Raw genomic sequence first — 24,640 nt, forward strand, 5'->3', positions numbered from 1 at the left:
ACGTGGGGTGTCAGAGGGGTTGGCAACCGAATCCCTGCTTTGGAGGGAGATCAGTGGAAGTGCTCAAGTTTATATTAAGAGCGGAATTCTGCCTGGTCACGGTTGATGTCATGGATGTTGTGTTTTTTATTTGACTTTTTAAGCTAGGCTACACATAATTAACTAACTAGATTTTTTTTTAATTCAACACACACGCGCACACACGTTGTGTTTGCATGTTATATTAGGATTTTCCATAGACATAATGAGTCTCATTCTGTACAAACTCTATATTCTATCCTTTACACTAACCCTCGTTACTCCTAAACCTTCCCAATCACAAAACTTTCTGAATTTTTACATTAACATCAAAAATCATCACTTGATTTATCAGCTGTTTTCCTCATGGGCACGAAAAAATGTCACAAACGCATAGCCTACACATACACACAAACAGAGAGAGAGAGAGAGAGAGAGAGAGAGAGAGAGAGAGAGAGAGAGAGAGAGAGAGAGAGAGAGAGAGAGAGAAAGAAAGAGAGCATTCTGAATGGTTTTAGCGTGTACTGCAAATTACTTTGGTGAATGCTTACAAGTTGCTCCCAAGTTTCTATGAAATTCTGGACAATTGGTCTATCTCCTTCAATGTATGTCTGTGTGTTTTTCCCCCTGCTGGTTTTATAATCTGCCAGGCTAATTATATTATAAAAATATTATATATAGACTTAAACAGCACATTATATTTTAATGCAATATCCTAGAACCGATTATGTTTATGATTTCATTTAATTCTTCCCTTATTCATCCTATCATCCATGAGATGCCTTTTAAGAGGTAGTGTCAACTGGCATTTGTTTTGAGTATAGCTCCCTCCAGCTTTGCGACTCCCGTTAATTGTAGCCACAGCATTCCTCCGTTTGATTATGTATTTATCAGTCTGTAGTGCAGTTAAAGGTCTTGAACCAGCCAGGCTTTGTAATTGCATGGTAGCAGCACATTTTTCAAATGCTTCCCCCTGTGTTAACACTCCGCCACCTGTTTTACACCCAATTACTGTGCAACAAATTACCCTCCCAGACAGGCACTGACAGGAAAGCTGATCCCAAAAAAGCTGGTCCTAAGTGGAAAACGAAGACATTCCCAGGGAATGTGGTGTGCAAAAACATTTAATAAAACTTAAAATCGATTTTCTTGCATTGTGCATTTGCATTTTCAGGCATTTAATTACTAGCTGGCCTCTCCTAACTAACTTCAAGAAAACAATTATCATTTAACTGCGACTTAGATTTTACGCTTGTCTTAATTGCTGATGTATACCATCATTTTTGTCCCCTGTAGCATGTATAAATCGCCCACCACACTGAAAAGAATCATTAAACTCCTGCGTTCAGCAAAAATAAAAATAGCCGTTTACCAGCTTCCCCATGTGCTGCCCAACAGAATCATATTTCTGACCTGTGGTTGAGTTTTGCACTCAATAAAAATAGCCCTGAAGTGTTTTTGAGGAAAATGGACAGGTTGACATACAGTAGCATATTCAAGACTTGGTTCCCAAATGGGGGAGATCGTGTTCATGGTTTGTGGAGAACCAGGGGAGTTTAAATAAATAAGTAGGGTGGGCGGTGAAGACTGAAGGTGGTTTGTTTGGGCCTCTGATTGCTGGGATGCTTTAAGGGGCCGTTTGAAACACCTTTATAGCTTTGTGGTAGTAAAAGACAGCCAAGCTTGGAGGTTTGGTAATACATCTTATTACTTGGATGTATTTCTGAACAGGGTATACTGATGTTGTATTGCTGCTTTTCCAGTGCATGCATGCATGCTTGCAGTTCATTCAGCTAGCCTACTGTATGTTTTGGATTGCAGATGAAATGGCAAGTCGTGCATAAAATAAATAAATAAATAAAATATATGATTCCAAATCCAATGATTTTATTTTGGAATAAATATTTTGAAATTTTGATAAATTATGTAATTTTAAGAATAAATCAATACATAAACATTTTTAAAACAGTTTATATTATTAATTAAAATCATTCAAGAGTCTAAAAGGAATTATTTAAAAAAATCTCAGCTCATATGAATCATTTGCTCAAATCAAAGTCTTATGATTATTAGCTATTAGTGCTTTGTGTTTTTGATTTACTAAAAAGAACTGACACTTTACATTCATTCAAGAAGACTCTAAGGGTATATTTTCAAAAGTTCTCAGTTCAGTTCATGGGAATCAAAGTCTTGTGATTGATTTGAGTAATTATGTTTAAAGTCTTGAGATTAATAGTACTAGTACTAAAAAGAACCGACACGTTATAGTCATTCGTTCGGGAATCTAACTGGTCACATTTGGATTTCCCTAAAGAGAATCGTTTCAAAAGATCTCATATGAATCATTTGCTTGGGAACTTTTTTCACTAAAAAGAATCAGCTCTATTTGTTCAGAAGTCGAAATCACTAAAATGGTTCATAGGAGTAATTCGTCAAGGATTTTTTAGTTTGGTTTTATATGAATGGGTGTGTGAGAAATGTTAATGGGACTAACTTTATTTCCGGTATTTAAAAAGGCGACACTTCAACTCAAATGCTTAAGTTGCAACTACATGCAAACTCAGTTCATTCACCCACTAAATGGGGTCTGTATTCCTTTACTCTGTGTAGCACACATGTTCTACAGACATTTATGTGGTGAGACCTTAAATCTGTTCATTCTTTTATTACCTGCCATATATCAAAGTCAGAGTGAAGCTTGTGTGAAGTCAATTATGTAATAGAAACCAGCAAATGAAGCCCTATAGTGCTAAAAACAATAAAAGGTCACTGTCTCAGAAAAAGTGAAAGCCATGGGCGAGAGCCAACTGAAAGCACATTTGTATCATCTTCAAACAGCCACAATAGGGTGACATCATAGTTGTGAGGAACTGGTCTATGATTTATTGGGAGATTGGGCTTCGTTGTAGAGCTGCACATTTCTCAATCAATGTCTGTGTCCCATTAAACTTGAGAGAGAGAAAGAGACATTTAAGAAGGAGAAAATATATCAGAAAGACAAAACCAGCATTAAATTACCTGTGGAGGAGATAGACAATTTTCTTTCTAGAGAACCATCCCTCCCACTCCTTCTGATCTCCCCGCTTAAGTGGAGACAGATCTTCTGTTATTATCTGCTGCTGAACCTCAGAAGATGAAAGCAGAGTTAAAAAAAACACATGATTTCAGACACTATATAATTATAGGTAAGGTACATGTTTGGTCCCTATATAACATTGTTTTAATTCCACCATTGGGCGTATCCTGATTTATAGCATTGATGTTGTGTTTCAGATTGTTTTTCTTTTTGTCATTGAAGGAACAAAAAGTATGGCCCACAATTGACCCAAATGTATTTTGGGACCACTTAAAGGGATAGTTCACCCAAAAAGGAAAATTAGCCCATGATTTACTCACCCTCAAGTCATCCTGTTGTAATGAACAGTATATGACTGTCTTCTTTCAGACGAATACAATCGGACTTATATTAAAAAATGTCCTGGCTCCTACAAGCTTTGTAATAGCAGTGAATGGCTTTATATTTTATCCATCAAAGTGCATCCATCCATAATAAAAGTGCTCCACACTTAATAAAGGCCTTCTGAAGTGAAGCGATGCGATTGTGTAAGAAAAATATCCATATTTAAAATGAGTAACACTTGACGATGGATGATGTAGATTTAGGAGTAGCGTAAGCTTCAACGCCTCTCGCGTTTCAAACAAATAGGGCTGGGCTCCTCCGACATTTCTCTTTAAAAATGTTCGTTTTAGACTTGCGTTTCCGCGTTCATCATTACGTTGTGTATCAAGGTCAAGGGTTAGTCTTTCGCCATAATGCATACAGCCATCTGCCGGAGCTAGTCAATTGTATTTGTCTGAAAGTAGACATGTCATACATCTAGGATGACTTGAGGATGAGTAAGTCATAGGCTAATTTTCATTTTTGGGTGAACTGGACCTTTAACTGCATCCTGCCTGAAAAAAAAGCATGCTTTCACTATTCCTTAATCCCTCCCTGTTGTACCTTATTCTATTTTGAACGATGTCTGAAACTTTGTATTAGTACTTCTCGGGTTTATGGCCTCCTTAAAGGGATAGTTCACTTTGAAATTAATTTTTGATATGTTTTAGCTTACCTCAAGGCCATCGAAGATGTAGGTGTCTATGTTTCCACAGTATTTTCAATTTTTATATTTTTAGGTCAAATCGTTCTTGTCTGTCAGTCATATAATGGAGGTTTATGGGGTCCACCCTTAGTTCACCTCAAAGAGCATGCACAGAGAAGTCCAAATTAAACATGATTTTATGACTCGTAAATGTAAGTACACATTGATGGCCTAAGACACGAAACGAGCGGTTTGTGTGAGAAAAAAACAAACAGTATTTATATCGTTTTTATCTCTTGTAACCACAGCCACGTCCAACTGATCTGACGGCACGGGCGCGATCTCTTGCGCGGTTGCGAAAAAAAAAAATCAACGTTGTCTGTTGATATATCGAAATCGTCTTCCATTGCAATTTCCTGTACTATCTAAATATGTTTAGATCTTCCCAGTGAAGGAAAACACTTCTGAAATCTCTGTGTAAACAATGAGTGACGTAGACGAGCGAGAGATCATTTCCGGGGCTTTCCGGCGTGCTTGCGCACATAGAAACGCTCTCGCCCTCAGATCACTTGGACGTGACTGTGATTACAAGAGGTAAAAACGATATTAATACTGTTCGTTTTCTCACACAAACCGCTCGTTTCGTGTCTTAGCCCATCAATGTTACATTTACGAGTCATAAAATCATGTTTAATTTTGACTTCTCTGTGCATGCTCTTTGAGGTGGACCCCATAAACCTCCATTATATGACTGACAGACAAGAACGGTTTGACCTAAATATATCAGAATTGAAAATACTGTGGAAACAAAGACACCTACGTCTTGGATGCCCTTGAGGTAAGCTAAAACATATCAAAACATTAATTTCAAAGTGAACTATCCCTTTAAGATGGCCCGCTTCTTGTAAGCCCTCATTTGTAAATCACTTTCGATAAAAGTGTCTGCCCAATGAGTACTTGTTGTTGTTGTTGCACATTCTGCTGATTTTTCTTACAAGGATAATAATTTCAGTTGGCTAACATAGATCAGATTTTGTTGCATTCGCTAAAAAAAAAAAATAGCTTTACAAGAACTTAACATTTTAAAATCTAAATATTTCTAGCAAATAAAAAATACATTGTAAATAATTTTTGCTTATGTTGGAGGAACCTAAGTCATATATCATAGAGACTATAAAAGTACTTTTGACTTGGGCTGGTAAGCAACCACATAGCAACAAACCAGAGCAACCTAGCAACCAGCTAGTGTGCTGGAAAACTTCACCTTGTTTCATTCCACAAGCATTAGGCTGATATTTGTTTGAGACCTTGCTTTCTGTTGTTTTTGGCCTCCTCCAGGGAGTGAAAATGTGTATGTAGGTGTGACCATATTTGTTAGGACCCACAGTAACTATAATAACCATTATTATTATTCTATTATTATTGTTATTCTTCTCAGACACCTGTACTGGACTCTGAGTGTAATCCTGAGCCATGAGCTGGCACTTCAAAGATTCAACTTACAGACCACCAGAGACATTTGTGTGTTTAGCCTATTATACTGTATATATACAGTTGTAATCAAAATGATTCAAACAATTGGAAATCAGGTTTATTGTCAAAAAGGTAAGATCACACTTTTTTGGTCATGCAGGGAGATAACTTTATTGGGTTGATGCTGAATAAGTGTCATCAGTCTTGCGTGTGACTAAAGAGATTTAGTGTGTTAAACGTTCCCCCGGTCTACTGGAAAGATATGTGGGGTGAAGTCAACTGAGACAGAGAAATATGAATTTGAAGAAACATGCCCATATTTATATAGCACTCTATCTGTCATAGGCCTGAAAATGTTTTTCTTCACAGTCATGGGTGAGATAAATTCTGCTTCAGATGTTTGCAGATGTTTGAGGTGGGGTTGTGTTAGATGTAAAATGAGGGCATTATTTCAAAGGGAAATGAAACCTCTGTGATTCTAAGAAAAATAAAAAAACACCAAAGAGTGAGAGAATATAGACTTAGACTACCTTTATTATTCCCTGAGGGGAAATTAAGGTGTTACAGCAACTAACAGAAATGAAGACAACACACATGACAAAAATAGACAAAACAATCAATTAATCAATCATCTCAATAATCTTAATATCTATTAATTACAAAATACCATACAACGACTTAACATAATTCAAAAGCGCCTCCAATTCCCTATACTCTCAAAAACCACATACCAAACAATGCCACTCAAGCCCTAGTCCAAGCCAAACTTTCACTATATTATTTAAAATAAGCTATTAATAAATGTACTCTCCTGTGCATCAACGATACTATTTAAAGGGTTAGCAGTTTCACACAAAATGACAGAGAGTTTGGCCTGGATACTCCTCTCCATCACCACCTCCAGGGGTCAAGGGTAGTCCCCAACACAGAGTTGTTTTTCTTTATCAGTTTATTCAGTCTGTTTGCATCGCTGATCCTGATTCCACTTCCCCAGCATACAACAGCATAGAAAAGTACTGTCGCCACAACAGACTCATAAAAGGAACTGAGCATTTCTCCCTGATCTCCAAAAGATCTCAGTCTCTTCAAGAAATAGAGACGACTCTATGTCCTTTTTTGTATGTCATTTTGATGTTAGTGGCCCAGCTCAATTTATCGTCCAAGTGCACTCCCAGATATTTATAGGAAGTGACTGTCTGAATCTCTTCAGCACTGATGGGAGAATACTGATGGGAGACACTGCATGTTTATATCTCCTAAAATCATAACCATCTCCTTAGTTTTGTTCGTTAAGCTGGAGATTGTCCACAACACTGTCCACCAGGCACCTTTACTCCTCTTCCTTTCCTTCAATTATACATCCCATGACCTCATCAAAATTTCAGATGACATGCCCCAGTATCATACTTAAAGGGTTAGTTAACCCAAAAATTAAAATTAAGTCATTAATTACTCACCCCCATGCTGTACCAACCCCGTAAGACCTTTGTTCATCTTCGGAAGACAAATGAAGATATTTTTGATTAAATTTGAGAGGTGGATCACTGCTACATAGGCACCCTAAGGGATTGAAACTTGACGGCCCAGAAAGTCAATGAAGAAAATTTTTAAATATTCCATGTGACTACAGTGGCTCAAATATAAGTTTATCAAGCGACCAGAATACTTTTTGTGCAAAAAAAAAAAAAATAATAATAACGACTTTATTCGACTATTCCTTTTCTTCCTTGTAGGCCTGAGACGAGAGTTCAAGAGATTTCCACGACGCATGCACGAGAACTGAACTGAAGTAGTTGAAGGAGATCGCAATTCTCGTGGAAATCTCTTGAACTCTCGTAAAAGTAGTCGCTTGATAAACTTATACTTGAGCCACTGTTGTCACATGGAATATTTAAACATTTTCTTTCTATTGTGTGTATAAATGGTGTCTAGATGATGCAGAGGCGCGCGCTGTTACATGCCGTAAACAAGGCTTTACACTTAATAGCTCAGCCACAGTAACAGCTCATATTTAGCCAGCTAAACTTTTACTACCCTGTTAGAAAAAAATATATAGTTACAGTTTCATGTGGTTCTTCTTCTTCTGTTTGTCCCATTTTAGCCACTGTAGCTTCTTTGAAAGGGAGGGGTAAGCAGTGGGCTGAGCCCTTAGTGCAACTCCCAACCGAACCGCTAGATGTCGCTAAAAATTATACACTGCACCTTTAAGCCTGGCTGCAATTAAAAGAACTTGAGAAATCAAATCGCATACATCTCAATATGCTCCCAGCCTTGTCCAGGTGTGAATAATAGATGATGACATCCTCCACTCCCACATGAGACAGATACACAAACTGCAGCGGATCCATACTTTCAACCATAGATCTTAGGTAAGGAAGAACTATCCTCTCTAATGTCTTCATCAAGTGTGACGTCAGTGCCACCGGTCTAAAATCATTGAGGTCCTACAGATCCCCTTTTTGGGCACTGGCACCAGAAAAGATGTCTTTCAGAGAACAGGTCCCCCCCCCCCCCCCCATTTTTAAACTCACATTAAACATCTGTGCCACAACTTCACTTAGCTGTTCTGCACATATTTTCAGGACCTGCAGGCTAATTTCATTAGGGCAATCATTTTTGGGGGCACTGGGAGAACTGAAGGTTTAAATACACAAGAGATGCCAATCAACAGAACTGGGAATACTGTATGTGCTGCTACTAATTTCACAATGGAAATTAAATGCTGATTGGCAGGCAGAGAGGGGGGGGGGGGTATTTACATGTATAGACATTATTTATCGTGTTTATTTTTTTGGAAACCATTTGCTGAATGCTGTCAGTTCAATTCAGTGAAATCTGTAAAAGGATTTGATGTTCTCAGTCCCTCCTTCCTTTCTTTACCCCACAAAAGTGACAAAGCTGCCATCTACTGGTCAGGACTCATTATGAGTTTAGCATTATTGCATTTACAATGAATAATTAGAGATGTTCCTAAAGTATTTGGAAATGTAAGCCGCACTTAAAAATGTATAATTTCATTAAAAAAAAAAAAAAAAAAAAAATCAAGTGGCTCCTGCAAAAAAAAAAAAAAAAAAAAAAGCTTTTTATTTTATATATTTTTTAATTTTGTTTAGTAATGGCTCTAAATATTCATTACATATTATCATGTTCCACATTTGAACAAAAAATGTGTCCAAATACTTCTTTGTTTTAACTTTGAACAGTATATATATCAAGTTGCCTAAAATATCCAAATACATTTTGGAGCCACTGTATAAATTTCCCTCCTGTGGCCGGAAGACTCTTTACAACAGGCATGAATCTCTAAATGCTCATTTAGAAAGATAAGATTGTTCTGCTAATTATAGGAAATAATTACATATATTTAGGATCTGAATTTGTCAGCAATTGGGATATGAATATGTATTACTAAAATGAACATTGTAACAATAATCAGCTATGCATCATAATAACATTTGAAATTATTTATGTTATTGTTTACAAATTAATGTTTTATTTTTCCAATTGAGACTAAGGGGGTAAAGGCGATTTTCTAACACTAGATGGCAGTGTCTGATAGCCATAAAGAAGTGTCACATCTCTTACTCACTCAGCTCTGATGCTGCTGGATCCCATGTTTTCATAAACTAAACATGCATCAGTTCACATTATAACATTTGATCCCTGGGTAGTTGATGGCCTCTGATTTGACCACTCCAGCTCTCCTCCAGAGGATACTGTGCTCAGTGAGTCAATAACTGTGCGGTAATAAATATGTGGCTCGGCTGATCAAATTTTATTGAGCTATTTCAATTTGGCAGACACTGCACAGGGCAAACACTCAGTCCGTAGAGGGAAGTAAACAGCCTGCTCATGAGAATACAAGTGCACAGGTCACATTTTAGAGCCCTCCTTGAGAGTCAAATATCATGCAGGGCATCCTTGCAGCTTTTATAGTTTTGAAGGGGGTTTGTTGCATTAAAAATATGGTATTTGAATCTTTGCAAATGTGGAATGCCATGAATTGTGGGAACATATCTGATCTTGCTCATAAAGTTGCCATATTTGACAGTTTTATGGTTTATGTTAAGGTAAAAATAACTTTTTTTTTTCCAAGTCAAGACAATACAGTCCACTGAAAACAACAGAGAAGCAAATGCTGAATTATATATATATATATAGCCTATCTATCTATCTATCTATCTATCTATCTATCTATCTATCTATCTATCTATCTATCTATCTATCTATCTATCTATCTATCTATCTATCTATCTATATATATATAGCCTATGATAGAGATGTGGCAATTATTAATAATTCATAAAAAAATAAGCCTGATAATTATTTGGTATTACAGTTGAAAAAACAATATTTTAAAAAAATATTTTAAATATTTAACATTATGCTCATTACTAAGTCTTCTCTTTAGTGACATTCATTTTCAAAGTAATGTAACTTATACTGGAGTCTGGGAAAGTCTTGTATTTGTAATTACCCCCAATGTCATCAACATTTCCCCACTGTGCTGGCACGAATTCCCAGCCATTTATTTCCTGTCCTTTTCATGCTGGAGGGAGGCTGGATTTAGGATGAAGGTCTTGGGAGTCACATGGACCAAAGTTTTTGATTGATGTCCAAAAGCCATTACTACACTTTTTCTCAGGCGTGTAGACCAGAGTAGTGCTGAACTTTGATGCTGCTACTGAATGCAGCCGCGGTTCGTAGATTGGTTTTGAATTGCGTTCATTTGTTTTGGTGAATTTGTCCGCTCCTTTAAACAAATCATGTTCCAAACCTCCTCCAGCCGGTGTCAGTTCGTTTAAACTTCTACAATTCTGAAGACTTTTTAAGAATACCATCGAAATGACCGAGGAAAGCAAAGCCGAACACAGAGCCGAAAGTGGGAAAGATTTAGAGAAACAGCTTCGTTTGAGAGTTTGTGTTTTGAACGAACTTCTAAAGACCGAACGGGATTATGTCGGGACGCTGGAGTTTCTCTCGGTAAGTGCGACTTGGTTAATTGTTCATTAGCTAATATATTATGATGTATATGTAGCTTAGATCTGTACCATCTATACGGCTTGCCACGCGACAAAGTTGAATGTTCCCGTTATAATCAAATAAACGTAGGCTACTGCAAGCGCGCGCATCATTCATCACTGAGTCCAGAACTGCGCGTGAACATTCAGTGAGTTCGTGTTGAAAGGTGTGATGTTAAACTATGGAAACTTGCAGTGTAGCCTATAGCCTACAGACGTAACAAATTGCAATTGCTAATTATCCAGCGATGTTCAGGTGGTCGACTCGACTATGTGATTATAAAATAGTTTTGCGTGATAATCGTGTCGCACAACTCAGCCTGTACCAGCATAGTAACAGGCTACACGTCAGTTATTTAAAATACTTGTTAAACATAGAACTACATTTGTTATAATGAAACGAAGGCGTGCGAGCAGCGCACTGTTGCTATGGTTATATAGCTCATCAGTTTTAGCGTCTTTGGCTAAAGATGAAAATACTTTTATCGCTGTTGAAACATTTATAGCATATGCTTATGTGCAAAAGTATGTGCGTTTAAGGGGTTCATCATTTGGACGAGTGGTTAGACCCTCTGGACACCTGTAAAATTCGCAAAATTCTTGTTTTGTTGTCGCGTCGCTTGTTTACAGTGCAGATGGGCTGAACTGAACGCGTGTGTGCAGTGTGCTTGGACTTGGAGTGAATGAACAGAGGTCTGCTGCGGTGAACCTCAAAACCCAGACCGTGCCATGCCTGTCAATCCCGCTCATCGATTTGGTTTGAAGCTCTAACTAAGAAGAGAAGCCCAGAGTAATTTGTCTCAATTTAATGTGTGCTTCTTGTTTTTGTTTTTTTCTACATTGGAGGCTTCTCTCCAGTTGCTGTTGACCCTCAGTCAATGTTTGGATTACAGAGAAAAAAAGTTTGTTGCTTAGAGGTTTTATAGCCTACTGTAGCTCAGGAGACTATAGAACTCGGTTGCTTTTTTTAAAAAACTCTATCCATTTCGCCCCAGATGTTTCTCCTAAAAACTAATATGTAGACACAAATGTTGGCATACAGTAAGCATACTGTAGACAGCATAGTTTGCATAATTTGTTCTTGGAAGAATCTGATGAGAAATGTTTTCCTGACATCTCTGAGTTTTGGCAAAGTACCTTTAAGACAAGTCATTTCACCTCGGCGGCCATCTTTGAAATGCCTCTTGGATTTGCAAGTGCATCTCCTATCTCTTTGAATTGGGAAACATCAAATTCTCCAAAAGTATTCACCAAGCTTTCGACTAAATTTAAAAAATTTGCCTGGACTTAAAAACACTGATTGGAACCAGAGCATAAGAAAACTTACACTCTTAAGAAAAATAGTTCTAAACAGTAGGCTACCAAAATAGAACCCCTTTTATAAGGGTCCATAAAGAACCATGCTTTGAATGTGCTAAATGACTGTTATGTGCTGTGTTGTGAATAAGTAACGGCTGAAGGGCGTTGTTAGGCGCAAAGGTTTAGATACACGTTATTTAAAAGTTGACCTTAGGGACCTTGCAAAAGACCAGGACCAATGGTGAAAGACTTCTGTCTAGCATGTGTTGAAACACAATGAAACAAACAGGTCACTTTAAAAATGCCGCTGTATATGATGTATAATAAAAATGCCGCTGTAAATGATGTATAATCTGACCAATCACAGCCCTTACTGTCTGTGTCGCCTCGACGCGTTGTTACAATTTTTTGGAGGTTCACGGAAATGCGTATGAGGTTCTAGCAGACCAATCTCAGTGCTGGTGATCAACGTAGAACTGATCAATTTTTGGAGAGGAGCATTTGGAGAGATAGATTTTATCGCTACGCCATATTTACGCTTGCTACACACAGCCTACTGCGTAGGTTCAATGCAGAAGTATAAATCAGCCTTAATATGAGTGCACCACCTTTCCTATATAAAGTCTTTGCTTTTGATTGCAGGTATTTTGGCTAATCTTGGGACAATTTCAGACATTGTTGAGAAATTTTTCTTAAGATTGCACATGAGAGATTATTGGGTCTTTTTCTCAGGATAAATATCTGAGAAGTAGATGCTTGAGCAAAAGCTTCAGTTTGCTGCAGGAGAAACAACAGATATATCAACACTGAAACGTCATATGAAATATAAGATAATCTTCATTATAATCTCCATACTGTCTCTATGAGGGATGCATCTGTCCATGATTTGCTAAGGCTCAGTGAGTAGGGTAGGTAAATGCTTTCAAGTCTGAGCCAAGAACTGAGGCAGAGTAGGGGGATTGAAAGTGAAGGCAAACTGTGGGACTGTACCAACTAATATAATTTCTGCCTCTACTGGAGGAATAGAATACTCTGAGCTCTTCGGCCTAACAGGGGAATCGAAGGCAGGAAGGAAAGGATTTTTCTGTTTGTGTAATGCATAATTTTTCAGGCACATAAGCAAAACATGTTTAAATAAGAAAATAAGTGACTAATCACTTATTCAATAAAGTATGAAGCTAAATATTGATCTAAAATTGAATAGAGCAAAGAGATCATGGAAGGCGCTTTTCTGAAGTCTGAAATTATTTGTCTAAATTAACAACCTGATCATACTGTAAAAGTTGTGGTTGATATCTATATCTTGAGGTTCTTCTGAAGACCTATGGAGTTAGGTGACAGTTCAAGGCACCGTGTGTGTGGTAGTGACCCTTTCCCCACCTTTCATGCACATTCCCATGCTCATGCTCACATGTGAAAGTGGTTCCTATGTTTGCATCGAGGATTTCATTTTGATTAAAACAAAATGCAAACACTATGTTTAGACCATTTCTATCCATTTAAATAAATCATTAGCCTGTGGAGAATGTCATATTTGGTATTTGGTAACCTCCAGAAATTATAATTTACAAAGTTCGTTTAATTTACAAAGTTCGGGAGGAACACGTTCAAATTGCCTAAACAATCTGCAAGAGATGAGGCCTATACTGTACGCAGAGCCGACTCACCTATGTTCATTTACAGTTTTTCCCAAATCCCACCTCCACCTCGTCTCCTCACACCTGCCTGGTTACTATCCTAACCAGAGATACGGGTGGAGTACTCTGAGTTTGGGCCAAAATTCCGAGCTCGGAGTCCTCCCCTCGGACAGCACGCCAAAAACACATACCACTTGTTTGGTCTGATTATTTAAGTGTGAACTCGTGAATTATAACTATCCACGATCCCAAATTTGGATGTAGTCAAAGGACAACTGTTTTTTTCATTGTGTCCATTTGGGAATGGGTTTATGAGAATGTGTTCTGAGACTACTTGCCATGTTATAATTGAACAGTTTTTGAGCAGATTTGCAACCTCAGACAACTCACTTTAAAAGTTCCAGTTTACTTTGATTATTCCCAATTGGGTTGAAGTTCCGGCCAAACATTTCAGTTTGTTCTATTGCCAGTGTTAAACATAATGTCTTCATTCTAACAGAAGTGGAAAAAAAGTGAGTTGAAGATGAAAGCTTGCTGTGGTACCCCCGAGTGTGATTAGGAGGTCAAGGAGGGAACTTTATCAATCCAAGTCACTGGGAAATATCACCCACATGCTCTCAAGGATCAAAGCCTCCACGGGTGCCGTTGCAGGTCTGTGACTGATCGCTTTCAACTGATCATCTTCTACATGTGCCTTAAAGAAGAATTCCTGAAAGTCTTGACAAAAAAAGAGTTTTAAGCTCGGGAGGCTAAAGGAAGCTTGTGCAGACGTGAAGTTAGATGATAACAACTGTCCACGGTAGACGACAGTGGATATCTGGGGTGGTGTTTCATGGCCTGGAGGGCCCAGAGGACCAGTGCCATGCTAAACAGAGGGCATTTTGTGTTTGTGAGAATTAGATGAAGGGGGTCGCTTCCAGACAATGTGGCTCCCCGGTGAAACCAGCCTGGAGGTATTGCCAGGAGGGACTGTGACGTGAGAGCCCGGGCTCTTTGCCTTCTGTTGTAAAGTACACTTCCTGGTGGAGGAATTCCGGAGAAGTTAGAAGAAATTCGGAAACAATGGCGGACAAGTTGCCTTGTTTGAATCCAGGGGAAGGTTGGCTAGTTCGGATTAACTTAGCCTGCTAAAACGTTAATTAGTTCTTGGAGAGAATTTGTTCTTAAAAAGCTGTTGTTGGGTTGACATTTAGTGTAAAATACCAGCTGCATCAGCTGACAGTTACTTGGCATGCGACACAATTGTGTCTGGATATCAGATTAGCCAAGAACAGTATCTGGCAATTCACATGAGACAGAGGAAGTCTCTTAAAAGATATCTTCAGAGATATCCATAATGCGGCTTATGTAATAGCTCGATATAGATCTGATAGTGGGAGGTTTCAGATAATCATGTTTATATTTGTTAACTGGAGGCTAAGAATGATGATCATCTATAAGAACTGCCTCACTGAGGGAAATAGAGCTTATTTCTACTATAAATTATGCCATTTGGTCTTATGAGATAGGTCACCCAATTGAAATGAGAACAAGCAAATAAAAAAGGACAACTGACCTGCACGAGCATGCATGAGTACTTGTAGAGCGAATCTAAAAGGAGTGAATAGGGGGAAAGCTTTCATGTCCTACTTTAGTTGGAAAACAGAGCCATGTCTCTGCATAATGTGTTCTCTGGAGTCTAAGCTCTGGATTAAGTGGTCCCTCTGCAGCGTTTTCCTTTCGCAATACCCTGTGGGTTTAGAGGAATTGACCACCCAATATACTTTTTCTTTAAGGCTTAATAATAAAACTTCAAAAGGCATTTATGCACCACAAAATGTAACTACTTTTATTTTGCTTTTGGGGTAAACAAAAGTTTTTAAAGACCCTGTGGACATTTCTTAGTCTATTTAGAATTTTGTTTGAAGATGATGTGGTACAGTTTTTGAAATGACTTGACAATAAGGATTTCCACTCTTTGACTGATTAGAATGAAAATAGAAGTGCAGCTTACCCACACACACAAATTAAACCTAGCGCTGTGCTTGCTTAAATAATTAAACAAATGCCTAAAGGCGGTATTTACGTTTGGTCACTCCATAGAACATGGACACGACTAAGTTTAAATGACACTTTTGAGATACAGTATATTCAGTCACTCAGAATGTGGTTTAAGATCCACCAAATTTGTCTCTGCCAAGTGTAAATGGGTCTTGTTCAGTTGTTCAGAGCACTTACATAAACTTTATTCTTTTCAAAAATATACAATTTTCCACATAGCATGCTAAAACATTTGTAATACCTTAAGAATTGCATAGCAATGCCTTGGCAAGTTATGCTTGAAGCAAACATTGCATTCTTAAAACAATTAATGTTTTTTTTTATATTATTATTTTAACCTAAGACAATATAGGTATATAGTAAAATCGCTCTGTTTTCTTTTTGCCCTTGTCATGTTTATTTACATTCAGTTTGAGGCCTGTTGATTTGTTGCTGTCACATGACCAGCACTACTTAAGGGAGGGTTTCGTATATTTTCCCAGCCAGGCAGTGAACCTCGCAACCCCGTCCCATGGGGTCACAGTTCTCCATCCTCAACCTCTTCCTTTTGGTATCCTGGTTTATCCATCTGTTGCTCTGGAGACTTGTGGGCTTGATCATCATGCCCTCTTCTCCCATTTTTCACTGATACTTAGTTTGTTTGTCATTTTTTTTGTAATTTTCCAGCTTTCTGTGTTTTCACTGTTATATGGTAGGGGGCACTATTACATATCTTCTGAAAGAGTACAGAAACTTCAGATCAAAAGACATGTGAAGAAGAAACAGAATCAAGCGATAGTATATGTAAGCAGATGTATGTAAAATAACGCAATGATTAACATTAAATATCATATAAATCAAAACTGCCTAATGTTACAGAATGAAATGTCCCAGGAGGTGGACTGTGCAAGCTTTGGGGGCGTTAATGGACTCAATCGTCTCCTTTTTATTTTATTTAATGAAATTCACCTACATTTTAAGTTTTGATTAAAAAAAAATCTGTTTAGCTAAAATGAAAGTTTTTGTTGTTTAAAAGCAGAGGCTCTGTTATTTTTTTTTGACATATATTGCATATTCAGATATACAGTATACTGTACAACAACATATTCTGGGGGCCATGAAAAGTTTGTGAAAATTATCAAAAATCACCAGCATTTTTGATGATTTTCACAAACTTTCATGGCCCCCATAATATTTTTTTAGCTGGCTATTAAATATTAATAATAATAAAAATGCTGCCAAGAAAGAGTTAAGGTAGATACAATACTTAAATTATTAATCATTTAAGTATTTGAGACACTAAAGTAAACAAAAAAAAATAGTAAATGTTTGCAAATCTCCATTTTAGAGTATCACTTTCTCACTCTAACTCTTTTTATCCCTGTCACTTACGATTTACCTCCTGCATATGTTCCATCCATTATGTCCCAATACTTTGTTTACAGGGAGTTGTATTTTCCCCTTGCTACATGGAGGATCATTAAGATTCCAATCTTACTAATGAGTTCGGCTTTCTTTTTCCACTGTATGGTCTGACGAGTTCTCATGTGCCGCAGACAGACGTTATAACCAGCAGAGGTTTGCCTTTATCTTATCCTGAGCTCTTTTTAAGCAGTGTGCTTAACTAGCTCCCTCAGGATCGGGGCAGCTCGGCTCATTCCAAATGCACAGCACGAGCGCAAAATGTGACAGCCATTTTTCTATTCCTGTGACAGTCCGATTCATGGAAGAGAACTGAGGCTTTTTGTGCCCCTGGGGGAGTTTAGAGGTGAATATCGGCGTTCAGTCTGAATTAACATGACGGTGCTTAAGAACAAGGAAGTTGTCGCTGGTGGGGAGGAATTGTGCCCTTCCTGCTGTTGGGGTCTTTAGGTTGTTTGTTTCCGTGATTGAGCTGGAAGCGTCTAATCACCTGTGAAAGCCCTCCATCGAGTCCCACACTTTTTAAAAAGGCTGGAGTGATTTAGTTATGTCCCTCTGGGATTTCCTCTCAATTCACATCACCTAACAATTTTATGCTTCTGGGGAGCAATTGATTTGGTTCTCCTGGGACTAGCGCAATAAAAAGATAGTACATATAGCAATGTTCAGGCATGTCCCATAATTACCCTCTTGTGTGTTTTTGAAATTGTTTTACACTTGCATCCATCTGTGTCTCCTTATGTTGGTGTGCAGTCTTGTGTGTCATGTTTGTGAGTGCACAGGGGACTATGAGGGGCTCTGGCCGTTGAGTTCCTTTAGCTTTTGTGTCAGTGTGAGCAGGATTTCCTTCCTTCCTGCCCCTCCCCTCCTTTTACATTGTGCTCTGCTTCCCCTGCACATAGAGCTGGCTGTGGAGGCACACGGGCCGCTCCACACGACTAGAGTCTATGCCAGGGCATCTGTCTTAGATCAGTGTCTGGAAGACAGCATCTGAATAAGAAACCAATGGTCAGATGTTGTTTTTTTAAAGAATATATCATGGGTCATCGTGACATTGAGATATTTTGCCTCTATATTAAATATATACTATTTTTGAGTTTTTAATGTGGGCTGATAGTTAAAGAGATGGTAAATGTCGTTGCATGGCCAGGTGGGATTTCAAATGAGTGTACGTGGGCAAGTGTCAGCATCTATGCGGGGCATCTATGGTCATGTGAAACAGTAACACAGAAAGTTGCAGTTGCAATACCATATGATGAGTAAGTCATCATGAAATCAAAATGAACTCTATTGTGAGTTTTACAGAAATTGACTGTAAATAAACAACAACAAATATCTAAAATAAGGTATTAAACTGTTAAACTATTATTTTTTTTTGTAATCCAATCTATTTCATTCACAAGAACTTCTGGGAATACTGAATGTTGGAAAATTATATTTTTTTACTAATTATTTTTTTTAAAAATGACATTTTACTGTAAACATACATCTCTTGTTGAATATACACTGTAAGAAAAAAGTGGAAAAAAAATACGTTTTTACAATACAGAAAATGGATTCTTAGTAACTCACATTGGGCCCCATATTTATAGACTTTTATAAATTTAGTGGCATGTTATTTTGGATTCTTCCTCAGCCTTCTCATTTCTTGGAATTTCTTAAAATGTCTGAATCCCAAAGGAGAAATGTATGTGAAAATCCAATGTAAAGTGCACATGGAAGTTGAGGAACGTGAAGGGCTAGAAACAGTGAGCTGGCGGAAGTGATGAAGGAACCGACCGGCCATTATAAATCAAATGTGTCCTTGATACCCTTTGGCCTTTGTTATTTTGTTTAGTTGTTGTGGAAACAGTTCACAATCATTGTGTGAAAGTTAAAATAGTGTGTAGTGTGACTGAGTTCCTCAATATCCTGTATAGCATATCAAAGTGCTTCCTTGTAACGGTCCCACAAAGCCTTCTCATTCGTGGCCGGTTGCACTAGATGGACGTAAAAAATTTAGATGTAAGGGCTTAGCTACATCCAGCCTTCACAGATAAATATTTAGGGGGAAAAAAAAAGAAGCACAGTTGGGAATACGGTGTGACTGTCTGTGTTATTAACCATAAAAGGAAAACTTTGTCACAAACTTTATCTTGCTAATTAAACACTGAACATAAATGTTTTCACGTGATATGATCGCTCAGCTGAAGTTAGGCAATTAAACTGAGTCTGTGCGTACTGAGAACGCTACACTACGTTATTTACGTGCAGCGCAATTTAAAACGAGAGAGAATTCACAATAGAGGTGGAACTCTCCTTCATCTCTACACAATTTCAAGATTGGATGGACCCAATATCTCCTATTTTTCTCTTTTTAAGAAGTGAGAGGATAACAAAATCATCCTCACAGGTTGAAGACTCATCTTCAATTAGCATATTCTGTCAGCTATAAATCACTTGTATAGGAACTGTTATGAGATGCACACAGAGTGACTTTTTATTGCATGTTAAAAGATGGATGCTAAAGTTTGAGCTGACTCATAACTGTACTCTTTCACTCTTCCTCTTCTCAACATGGACTGCGTGTTCCCGGCGGCGGGGTTTATGTACATTTTAGGGTTGGTGATGTTACTAACCCTGGAGGAATGTCGTGTAGTCCCTACCAGCCATTTGTTGTAGTCTGTATCTTTTAAAGCAAATATCTTCCTTTGCTTTGAACTTGGAGCGTTGTAACTTCGATAATGTTGTTTATGCTCAAACAGCATTTCACACTAACTAAAGTTAGAAAAGTGAAATCATACTTTACCACCCCTTTAAATAAACAAGTAATTCATATTAAGTCACTTACATTTTATATAACATATTGCCTGTTTTTTTTTTTCATTTTAGCAGCGAAAATAGTTCCAATCCAAACAAAGATCACAGCAGAACCATATACACGTCTCACAGCAACACTCACAATCGTGTTTTCATCAATGAATGATTCAGCGTTTTGAACTAATCAGTTCAGTCAAAGATTCAATGACCCATTCTTAAACAACTGCCTCATTCTTGATAAATCTGCTGTTTGAACTAATCGTTTGAATGAATGCCATAAAGCTCACTTAATAAGACTTATCTTATCATGTGTTAAAGAGATACTCCACTTTTTTTGGAAATAGGCTCATTTTACCACTCCCTCAGAGTTAAAAAGTTTGTTTTTACCGTTTTCAAATGTATTCAGCCAATTTTCTGACATTTAGAAGAATATCAGTAACCAGACAGTTTCTGATCTCATTGACTTCCATAGTATATTTACTATGGAAGTCAATGAGACCAGAAACTGTCTGGCTACTGATATTCCTCTAAATATAAAAAAAACAATTGGCTGAATGGATTTGAAAACGGTAAAACTCAACTGTTTAACTCTGGAGGAGTGGTAAAATTAGCCTATTTCCAAAAAAATTGGAGTATCCCTTTAAGGCTTAAGGCGTATCACATGCATTTCTGCACTCACTATCGACAAACCAATCAAATCCGTTTACAATTTTTAAATAAATAAAAATCAGACCAAACACATTTTTATTTTTATTCAGGAGTTATGTATATGCAAAACGCTAACTTTTGATAACAGTAATTAAAAAAAATAAAATAAAAAATAATTGCGCAAACAAGCAAGGACTGGTGGGACTTGATGTGGAGTTGGTTAAGGGAGAGGGCGGGTACTAGTGACTCACAGGGCGGGCCAGGTTGCAAGTGTGCAAGGTTTCCGTTTGTGACAAATTTTTAGAATGACGAATGCAAAAAAAAACACATACGAAAATTTCGAACTCAGTGTGCAAGGACCTTTAGTCTCAGACGTGCAGAATGCCTAGATGGTGCAACAGGTATTAATTCTTCGGAGGACATAAAATGCATTTTACGTCCAGCCTGGTCTTACCCCAGCTGGCATTTTAACGTCGAGTCAACGCAGGTGCCAGTGTTGGATAACCGTTGAATTTTGAGGTTGTAGCCTACAAATAATGTTGATTTGACACACAACTCAAAAGTTTTTGATATTTCTATGTTGAATCCATAGCGAGATAACAACACCACTTCAACTTTTTGGTGTTCTACGTTTTTTCATTTTTTTTCATAAACTGACATTATTCCAACAACATTTAAACGTTTAATGTCAGTCGAATGCCAGCTGGGACAACAGGGTTATATATGTCTAGCTCGTGCTAAAGACCCCAGTTGTTAACAGCTGAAAAGGACAAGTTTGTATAAAATATGAAGTGGCAAAGCAACGTTAACATATAACAGATGTACATAAGTAAAGCCCATGCTGACAGTGATTTTATCGCTGGAGGTCGCCAAGTTGATGTACTGTTGGTTTGGCATTCCTACTGCTGGGTGTCCTGACATTATTGGTGTGCCTGTCCTAAACTTTTTAATTTTTTTGAACAAACAAGGTGGGATATATCTGTTTAATAAAAAAAATTATCTGTAAAAAAATATATATTATTCTATTTTAACTAGACTCAACAGCTTTTTGTTCAGGCCGCCAGTCTGGATTTACAATAATATGTTTTGAGATGCACGATTTTTTTTTTTTTACAAACTAGCCAAGTCCACCTACTTTCTTGTTGCTCACGCTCATGATTCTGTCTGCTTGAAATATGCCCTGTGAAACCACATTGAATCAGAGCCGTGTTTCTGTGACGTACATGATGTTTGCATTCTCGTTTTCTGAGTCAGCACTCGTACCTTGATCACTTTATTAGTCGGAGAGCATAATTTCAAGTCTGCCATGATATAACAGTTAGTCAGTATCGGTTCCTTTTCCTTCAGCTTGTGTGTGGATGTAGACATCAGGTGTAACAGCTGTTGTTTTTAGCATAATGCAAATTGTGCCAAAAAGTATAATCCATCTATGAGAGAAATATTCCAAATACCAGAAGTAATGCCAAATGTATTGACCCTGAATTTTTGCATGGTAGCTTCAAAATACACGCTTCTTAGCACATGTTGCTGGGGCCTGTAAAGAGGCATGTAAAAGATCATGACTTACAGTATTAAGAGACCTAATGTTTAAAACAGCTTGAGGATATTGTTAATTCTTTGCCAATCTTAGCTGCAGTGCTTCTTTATCTCTGATCTGTTATTCAATCCACACATAATCAAACATCGAACCCAGGTGACAAATTGAGTGAGCACTGTTTCATCATGCAGGTCAGTGAAAGGCTAGTGCCTGGAACTGGAAACCGCAAGTGCAGCTTTTAAAGCTAAGCCCCAATTCTTATTCATTGACACACTCCATGATGCCATCCAAAGTCTGATTCACCTCAAACCTTTGCAGGATTGTCCTTTGTGGCCCCACTGTGATCGGCGACAGACCACTGGTGCCATCTTCCCTGTCTCTTGTACTCCGCTAACTAGTCCCGGCCTCCAACGGAGTGACTGGCATGCTGAAGGGGTTAGTGAGGGCCACTGTTCATTCATACACAAAGATGGCATTGATCCCAGAACACTTGGAGGGGGCACTTTTGGCCGGCCCTTTTCATTGACATTCAAGCTGTCTTTAGGGATTTCCAAAAGGAAGACAAAGTTGTTTTCTCTCTTTCCCTCCGCTGACAGCGTCCAATTGCAACCAATTCTGAGGTTGTAAGATCCCCCAATAGCATCTGATCCAGTAAAAATTGGCTTTATTGGACAACCCTAGACAGAATTCAAATCAATACCACAGTCGTGTGTGCCACACATGCTGACTGAGCTTGATACGTCCAGTTTAAAATTCCGCGCGTCACTATGGGCTTTCAGACGTCAGTCTGTAATGGGATTTTGGCCCTTTTATACATAACAATAGACTTTGAAATGCACATACAGTAACATTGAATTAGCTATTATGAATATAATAATAGGAGATGTGCAGACGCATTTTGACATGCTATTTACACTGCATATTTGTTTGTCATTGAGACTGTTAACAATACAACACAATCATGGCCCTCAAGCCATCGCTCCTCATATCGTTTTCATGAGCTGCAGGATTAAAATGATTGGCGTCACATGGCAGTTCTTCTCAAACGTAAGAAAAAAAATAACAATTCCAGTCTGGTTTTGTGCCTCGTAAGCTGGAGGACCAGTATAGCCTTACTGTTCACCAGCATAACTGGCTGGAGAAAATAGTCAAGTGGGTCTTGGATTGATTTAGATGTTTAGCTGGTTAAGGTAGTTCAAAATCAACCTTTAGTCTAATAAAACATAAGTCATAAGTCAAAAAGTGATAAAGTGATAAGTCAAACCCCGAACGACGTGCCAAGTGAGCTGTACTGTATGAAATTCAGCGAACTTCTGAACTGTATGAACGGCGTTCGTGGTTCGACTTGTTGAGACTGTTTTCCAAAGATGGCGCCACCTGTATACAGGAAATGGAGTGTCTTTATAAAGTATATTCTTATTAAACGGTCTGTACACTTACAAAGTTCTCAATGCTTCGTTTTGTATTTAGGGACCCCCATTATGTTACTGTGTTAGTGTGGGGCTATTTTGAGCCTTGTTAGTGGAATTAACTAGCGATCTACAAATGATATTTTCAGAATAATAATGTTCTTCATTTAAAAGTAAAAAAAGTCATACAGTGTTACTATTTTGACCCATTGATCAGAAACATACAGCCTTAGTTCACGAACTAATCACTCTAATGAAGTGGTTCTTTTTACTGAATCAAAAATCGTGGCCAGTGTAGAATGACCTTTTTTTTTTTTTTGTCACACAGATACAAATTTGGCACAATGAGGACAGTCTGAACATTAACCACAGCAAATTTGGTTAATGTTCAGTGTCTCACAGTCTCTCAAAATCTCCCAGAGTCTCTCAAAGTCAAACCATCTAGCGCCACCAACAGCTGAAATTTGAACTCATATTTATGCTAATAAATTGAATCCGATTTATGAACAAGACTCTTATAAGCCAGTTTTGAATGCGGCTGAAACATTGTATAATAACTGCCTTCCGTAAATGCTGTATAATTTGCAGGGAATTTAATTTTATATGAATTTCTTTCGGCAAAATGAACCTTTTGTTTTTGGAAAAAGAAGAGAATCAGTCAATCTTTTCCTCAAAAACGAATGCAAGTCTTCTCTGCAGGGTGTAGTGCTTTGTGGTGTCTATCCGAGGTTTAAGATGCATGATAAATACGGGTTACGTGCACTTAAACAAGTGGGCGTTTGTGGAAAAAAACATATATTGAAAAATGGCCCTGTTTTTGTTAATAAAAGCAAAGGCAAGGCCATGCACACATGAGGTTTTAGCATGTCCCAAACCAGCATGTTAGCTACCAGTGCACGTATTTATAGTAAGTGTTTCCTGTGGATGTTTCCCATTGGGCTCTGCGGAGGCTCGGATGGATCCTGATGGTGTTATTAGCCACCATAAAACACAGGCTTGTTTTATACTCTTCTTTGGATCCTCCATGAAAAGCCTGTTTTGTTGCTTGTGTTGTCTTTCTCCAAATTTGGTATAAGGTCTCACACTGTCACAAAGCAAAAGCCTCTCATGGCATGCAGGCTTTGTTGATGTTGTGCAGAAATAGGCCTTGGTAAATTGAGTTTTTCCTCCACAGGAAGGCCATTTCCTCAGGCGCCCTGGTGTTGGTTTATGAAGGAGGAGGCTGGACTGTTCATCATCTGCCTGGAAAAAGAACAAATGAATGACTATGGCA

The 24,640-nt window shown here is 38.0% G+C and overlaps 1 protein-coding gene across 1 annotated transcript in view; it reads left to right on the forward strand.

Annotated features, from left to right (window-relative positions):
• The first annotated feature begins 10,115 nt into the window (after positions 1 to 10,115).
• prex2 (phosphatidylinositol-3,4,5-trisphosphate-dependent Rac exchange factor 2) overlaps positions 10,116 to 24,640 on the forward strand; it is a 134,077-nt gene continuing 119,552 nt past the window's right edge. The window contains exon 1 of the mRNA XM_039666829.2: positions 10,116 to 10,559. Within this exon, the coding sequence (XP_039522763.2) occupies positions 10,422 to 10,559 (138 nt within the window). The 5' untranslated portion in view covers positions 10,116 to 10,421. The remainder of the gene's footprint in view (positions 10,560 to 24,640) is intronic.

Source organism: Pimephales promelas, chromosome 22 (assembly GCF_988280905.1).
Source record: "Pimephales promelas chromosome 22, fPimPro1.hap1.1, whole genome shotgun sequence".
Taxonomy (NCBI): Eukaryota; Metazoa; Chordata; class Actinopteri; order Cypriniformes; family Leuciscidae; genus Pimephales; species Pimephales promelas.